We start from the raw sequence: 7,568 nt of genomic DNA on the forward strand, positions 1-7,568 counted from the left end.
ATTTCATGTTGTTCATGTTGTAGTTAAGCAGAAGGCTTTAGCTGAGGCCCAGGCGGCCAGTCCTGCCACTCCAGAGCCTACAGGGGGCGCCACACTGACACCATCTGCCACGCCTGCTTCTAAAGCTGCTCCACGCAAGCCCAAGACTCAGAGAGAGAGCGAGAGAAGGAAGAGGAAAGGTAACAAACACACCAACACTCAGACACACGCAGACATACACACACACACACACACACATACTACACACATACACACACACACATACGCAAACATACACACACACACACACACACACACACACACACACACACACACACACACACACACACACACACACACACACATACACACACACACACACACACATCTGCACACACCTTCTCTCTCTCTCTCTCTCTCTCTCTCTCTCTCACACACACACACTTTTTCTTTGTGGGGCTATGGAAGGAAGGTAAGTAAGTAAGTTGAATCATATAATTGGTAAACATTTATACTTAGCCATGTGGGATGGGGGGCACACAGAGCTGTGGAACTAATGGCAGGCTGCTGCATATCTTTCTGCCAGTCTACAGCAGTCCTCCCTCTCTCCCTCTCTCTCTATCTCTCTCTCAAACACACACACACACGCACACACCTTTCTGCCAGTGTACAGCACTTTTACTTTTTTACTAAACTTATGCATATAAAAAAAACACAAACACATACCCATATACACACTCTCACAGATACCACACAAATCTACACATGCTCACTCTCTCTTTCTCCCTATCTCTCACACATATACACACCTTTCTGCCAGCCTTCAGCAGTCCTCCCTCCCTCCCAGAGTCTCTCCAGGTCACTTAGATAAAGGAACTCTGGGAAAATATCAGTCTCTTAGACTTTGCTATTGTACAAACACAACCTCTCCTCTCTGGACAACCAGGACTGTCTGTCCTGGCTACTTCTACTGCCAGGTTGTTTAGTCAGTGTTCTCCTCAGTTATGTATCAGACACTGAGCTCAAGTCAGTTGATGCAGTGTACCGTACTGTCTGTTTACAGATAGAAATGTTTCCATTTTCTGCTGGGATTTTGTTAGTTTTCTTGAGTCTTGAGGCTAAGTGGTTGTGGTGTAATGACCTGAGTGGTTTATGGTTTGGCCACCTTCTGGACACATAGGCAGAGGGGTCTCCTTTATATGCTCAACTCCTGACTTGGTAGGAAAAGGATACTGGGTCACTTGTTTTAATATGATTTCAGAAATGTAAAAAAAAAATAATAATATGAGAGTATTATTATTTCCACTCTACATGCAGAGTTGGGAGTGTTTCTCTGCACCTGGAGGATTCTTCTGCAGAACTCGCAGGATTTCAATTTGTCCCATTTTGTCCAGTCTTGTTGAGTTTGGGTACCCCACACTTCGATGCCATATAATTAAGTGGTTTTGATGATTTATTTAACTATTTTGAGCCAGGTTGTGATTGATAGTTCAGTATTTAGTGGTATTTGGTCTTTTCCTAATGTTTTTGAATTCTGAGTCAAATCTTTTTCCTGTTTTCCCTTTTTTGGGTTTAGTTTCAGGAAGGGTAAGTTTGATTGTTGTTCCACATGGTCAAATATATTGTTGATGTGCTTTGTGGCTATGTGGAGTCTTTCTGTTCTGTGAGGATACGAATGGGCCAGGAAAGAAGATTAATGCGCTTGGATATTCAGATAATCTGTTTCGAACCGATCTGTAGTGAGTCGTTCTTTTTAGGTATATCCTGATCTGGTTATGGTCTGAAAAAAGGGTTTTGTTGCTTGACTCTAACTACTCTGAGAGAGAAAGGGTCCAAATTGGTTCATGGGTAATCAACTGTGCTACTGCCAAGAGAGGAGCTGCAGGTGTAGCGGCTAAAGGAGTCCCCTCTTAACAGACCATTGACTATGCACAGGCTGAGGACCTTGCAGAGCTGCAGTATTATTTCCCATGTCTGTCTGTTATTTTTTCATAATTACTCCTTGAGGGAAGTGAGACGTTAGTTTTGTTATTTGTGTATTTGTCTCCCTTTGTGCCAGTAGTGTCTGATTCTTCAGCTGTGAGTGCATTCAAATCGCCTACAATTAAGATAATTCCCTGAGTTTGGAAGACGCTGATGTCTCCTTCTAGATCAGTAAAGGTTTGATCCTTAAAGTAGGGAGATTCAGCTGGAGGGATATAGATCGTGCACATAGGAAGATGTTTTGAGTTTTGGAGGTCAGGTCTTTTTTAACTTAAGCCATATATAATTTTCACCTTCTCGAAAAAGTTCAATAGAATTTGTATATTCAGCTTTAGACCACATAAGTATTCCCCCTGCGCTACTTCCTTGGGTCCCTACAGGGTGCTTTCTTGAAACACACACAGCCCTTCTCTCTCTCTCTCTCACACACACACACACACACACACACACACACACACACACACGCACACACACACACACACACACAAACATGGCTGTTTCTTTCATTCAACATGTGTAGATTTTATTACAGCTTTGCTGAATAAAAAACTGACTGATTGAATCGTGACCATTGATCTGCCCAGAGGTTTAGCTACAGTACAGTGTGCTGTTTTGTCTTCTTCCAGAGGAAGCTATGTCTTATTTCCTGCATTCTCAGACTCTCTCGAGTTGTTTTTCTGTATAAAATTGTGATTCATGACTCCACACTGATTCCTGGGTCTTGTGGCCTTTGTCCAGACATTGTGTGTGTGTGTGTGTGTGTGTGTGTGTGTGGGTGGGTGTGATACTTCTTGTCTGGCTAAGTGTATCCGATTGCAATATACTGTACCTGCAGTGTATCAATGCATCTTTCTGTACAGCTGAGCAACGATTTTAATCACGAGAGGAAACAGTGGACAGCTTAAGCTGGAAATCACATGCTTATCATTCTTCTGTTTTTTACATTAAGATTCTCTTCTGTAGTGAGGAAAAGACATGATATATGTGCAAATGTTAAAAAGGTTTTTGCCCACGTCTCCTTCCATATATTTGTGTTTGTGTGTTTGACAGGGGCATGCAGGAACTCTGGGGCGCAGGGCTCTGAGCTTGGGATTCGGCAGCTGGAACTGCGAGTCGGACGCATTCTGTCAGCACGGCAACATCCCGAGGCAGAGTCTCTGTGCGTACAGGAAGTGGATTTGGGAGAGGGACAGCCCAGAACCGCAGTCAGCAGAATCCTCACAAACACACCCACAGAGCAGGTATAAACACACACACACACGTGCGCACACACAAACACACACACACACATACTTTCCAACTTGTTACACCACATCACATACTTTTCATACATATGGCACTGCTATCAAAGTATTTAGTCTTATCTATCATTATTATGATTACAGCTCTGTTTGTTTGTGTCTTTGCTTGTGATGTTCATATGAAAAAGTAACATACTCATCATTTAATCAGGTTTGTGTGTGTGTGTGTGTTAATTTGTGTATGTGCATCTGTGTGTGTGTGTGTGTGTGTGTGTGTGTGTGTGTGTTTGTGTGTTTGTGTGTGTGTATGTGTTTGTGTGTGTGTGTGTGTGTTTGTGTGTGTGTGTGTGGTAGATGAGTGAGAGCCTTTGTGTGTGTGTGTGTAACGGCCGTGCGGTACGAGTTAGGGGCGTGTTGTCCAAGGTGCACGTTCTCTGTGCCACTGACTCCGCCCACCTAGAGATGCTGACACCGCCTAGCTCCGCCCAGCCCGGAGACAGAGTCACCTTCAACAACTACCCAGGTAACACAGATTATACACACATGCATGCACTCACACAGAAATACACACAAACACACACTCATGCACACAAATATATGCAGTCACACACAAATACACAATTGCATACACACACACACCACATACACACACACACACACACACACATGTAAATAGTCATACAGTTGTGTAGTTATGACACATGGTAAGACAGTGGCATATCGCCTGAACTCATACACAACAAGAGCAATCCGAGATTTCTGACCTCCAGCAAGGAGGTATACAAATCCGGATCCAGAATCCGGATCCAGATCCGGATCAGCCTGAAATTTTGGGGGTGTCCCAGGACCAAGATCCACCTCTGGTGAAAATTTCAGACAGATCCGCCCAGTAGTTTCTGAGAAATATTGTCCACAGACAGACAAACAGACAGACAGACGGTCAAATAAATTAAAGGACCCGATCGCATAACCTCCTTGCTGGAGGTAATAATACTACACTCACAGAGCCTGTGCTGGTTCATTGTGGGATTGTAAACTTTCATTTGTACTATATGGCCACCAGGAGGCATAGCAGGAGAGGCTCTATAATATAGTTTTTGTATGCCTTGACATTTAAATATATCAGCCAGTAGCAACAGCTGTTAGCCAGAATTAACAAGCAGGTAAGCCTTCACACACTAGAAATCATTGAACCTTACAGACTAGTCCGCATACTGAGACATTCAGGATACACACAAATTAACCCCCAACAACAGACACCCCATGGTAAAATTGCTTCGCTTTTTCCTAACGTATCGATTTTACTGTGTGTGTGTGTGTGTGTGTGTGTTTGTTCAATGTGTATGTGTGTGTGTGTTCAGGTGAACCAGATCGTGAACTGAGCCCTCGTGTATTTGCCCGTCTGCAGCCAGATCTGTGTACTGACCCACGGGGTGTGGCCTGTTATCAGGGTGAGGCCTTCGAGGTGAAGGGAAAAGGCTTGTGCCGAGCTCCCAGCATCTGCAACGGATCAATTAAATAGTGCAGTGGAGACTGTCGCCACGGTTATGGTGCACCACTACATCTCTGCCAACAAGCCAATAAAGTTGTATCTGTTTATCTGTTTTTTTATTTTTTTTATTTCATTCTGCAGTTTATTTATTGTTCATAGTGGCACACACACATACATTCACAGATAAACACACACAGCAACACACAATGATGGCCTAGTATTATAAATAATGAATGTAATACTCATGCAAATCAACCAAGTGAAGAACTGAGCTTTCAGCTAGGATCTGTATGTGTGTGTGTGTATATGTATGTGTGTTCACATCTGTATGTGTGTGTGTGTATATGTATGTGTGTTCATGTGTGTGTTCACATCTGTATGTGTGTGTGTGTATATGTATGTGTGTTCATGTGTGTGTTCACATCTGTATGTGTGTGTGTATATGTATGTGTGTTCATGTGTGTGTTCACATCTGTATGTGTGTGTGTGTATATGTATGTGTGTTCATGTGTGTCTAATTTGGAATGTTGGACCGTTAAACATCTTTATTCTCCTGCTGTCAGATTGTTGGCTAAGTGCTCTTTATATCATAGCTGATTATAAGAGGACACCGCCACACACACAGACACACACATACACACACACACTTGCTGGCCCTCGCTATATCCCACTTTATCCAAAACAGACATATATCACCCATTTGATATGACTTTGTGTGTGTGTGTGTGTGTGTGTGTGTGTGTGTGTGTGTGTGGGTGGGTGTAGTCTCTACGTTAACTGGGCTTTGCCATCTGGCATGTATGTAGTCTGTGAGCAAGCTTGCGAGGCTGGGTTCGTGTGTGAGATTGAGAGTGTGTGTGAGCCTGAGCGTGTGTGTGTGTGATAGAGTGTGTGTGGGGAGAGCAGGTGAGTCCCGTCTCACAGGGACAACGCTGGTACAGCTCCAGTCGCTGCATCTCTTTCTTCCGGGCGTCGCTCACACACACCTCTCCGACCTTCGGACGCGGCTTACACACGCGCACCCAGAGCTGGCGCGCACAACAATCACCCGGCCTGCAGTCGGACGAGCGCACACACAGACCTGCACACACACACACACACACACACACACACACACACACACACACACACACACACACACACACACACACACACACCACCAAGACAGCAACAAGTTTTTCAACAGCAATAACAACAACACCTGCATAAACATAAACGATAACAGCAAGTGAGTGGATTCGGAATGGATAATTACTGCTATGCACTGCTACCCAGATTAGCTCTATTTGCTCATCTACAGATGATCCAGTCTATTTGTTCATCTACAGATGATCCAGTCTATTTGTTCATCTACAGATGATCCAGTCTATTTGCTCATCTACAGATGATCCAGTCTATTTGTTCATCTACAGATGATCCAGATGATCCACTTTTTTATTCCAAGTATGTGGTTTAGTGAAAAAACTGGGTTAGTGAACTCTGAGTAATTGTTAAACATGGGTGAGTTAACTCTGAGTAATCGTTAAACATGGGTTAGTTAACTCTGAGTAAGTGTTAAACCTCCTAATAGAAGAGCCCTACGGCTTCGTTTTTGAAAGAAAATTAAGCCATAATGGTTTACCACTTTCTCTGAGTTAACTTACCCAGCTTTGCCCTTAAACCATGACATTATAATACCCCCCAGGTCAGCAGGTTATAGAAAGTGAAAAAAAGAAAACAGTGAAAACTGAGCAGTGTAAGCTCACCTTTGAACCGAGGTGGTCTGCTGTGTGTTGTTGATTTGTCCTTTTTCATAGTGGGAGAGAAACTGCGTGCATATGGAAGGCGGGAGTACAACACACTGTGCCTGTATACTACTGGCAGGCAGACATCTAAGGAGGAGAGAGAGAGAGAGAGGGAAAGAGGGAGAGAGAGAGTGTGTGTGTCAGGGGAAGGTCTCAAAATGCAACAAGGAACCATGCTGATGGGCAAAAACACACACAGCCCTAAAAAAAAATATACTTTACTCACAGTTGTGACACTGGTTACGGGGGCAGCACATTTTATTTCTATGGCAGCGTTTCCCTCTCTTGTTGCACGGCACACAGTGAGATAGAGAGGACCCAAGGCTGTTGTCATGCATTAAGTCATGGGCTGGGCAGAAATTTCTTTTTGGACAATCCCTGTCGCTACCGCAAAACACCTGTGCCACATACACACACAGACACAACAACACAAACATGTATACGTGCAAGCAGGCTGAGTGGTATAGAAATATGCGCACATGCAAAAGATAACAATCAATATAGTTTAAAATTGAGCACACATAAGCATTAATGTAATCAACACATAAAACAACTCGACACTCACCTACGTTATATATTGTTTAGCACCAACAAAATACGTCTAGCTCAAAATATATATACAGAATGAAATCAACCAGATGCCCATACAGCAGTCCCTTACGCGAGGGTACAACTGCTGATGATAAAATACGAGGAAGAATGCAAGTTGCAATACAGCGCAGAAAAAACATTATCACTTTCATACCAGCTCCCAGCTGATTCCAGCTATTTACCTGCTCTCGGTTGCTTTGCAGTTTCTCTATCCCCGTGTGTTTTGATTGTTTCTCTAGTGACACAGGCGTTTCCGTGCGCACGAAACCAGCGAAGTTGCCGGTGCGAAAGGCTGCCAGCAGAAGCGGCAAAAGACATGCGCACCTGCGCATTTTTCCGTGGCGATGTGAAGGGCGTGAGAACTTGAAGTTTAAAATATCTGTTTCTATTGACTTTTAAAGGTACACCGATTCATTATCTTCATCCCTCTGAAATATCAGTGGTATACCTGTCGACGGGGTGCTCTCTTATATAGAGAATCAGGACGGACACACACAC

At 43.7% G+C, this 7,568-nt stretch overlaps 1 protein-coding gene across 1 annotated transcript in view; it reads left to right on the forward strand.

Moving 5' to 3' along the window:
- aimp1b (aminoacyl tRNA synthetase complex interacting multifunctional protein 1b) overlaps positions 1-4,800 on the forward strand; it is an 8,895-nt gene extending 4,095 nt beyond the window's left edge. The window contains exons 4-7 of the mRNA XM_080839561.1: positions 24-179; positions 3,013-3,203; positions 3,558-3,726; positions 4,565-4,800. Of these exons, the coding sequence (XP_080695687.1) occupies positions 24-179; positions 3,013-3,203; positions 3,558-3,726; positions 4,565-4,725 (677 nt within the window). The 3' untranslated portion in view covers positions 4,726-4,800. The remainder of the gene's footprint in view (positions 1-23; positions 180-3,012; positions 3,204-3,557; positions 3,727-4,564) is intronic.
- The last annotated feature ends 2,768 nt before the right edge of the window (positions 4,801-7,568 follow it).

The sequence above is a fragment of the Sprattus sprattus genome, assembly GCF_963457725.1.
Source record: "Sprattus sprattus genome assembly, chromosome: 5".
NCBI classification, from domain to species: Eukaryota; Metazoa; Chordata; class Actinopteri; order Clupeiformes; family Clupeidae; genus Sprattus; species Sprattus sprattus.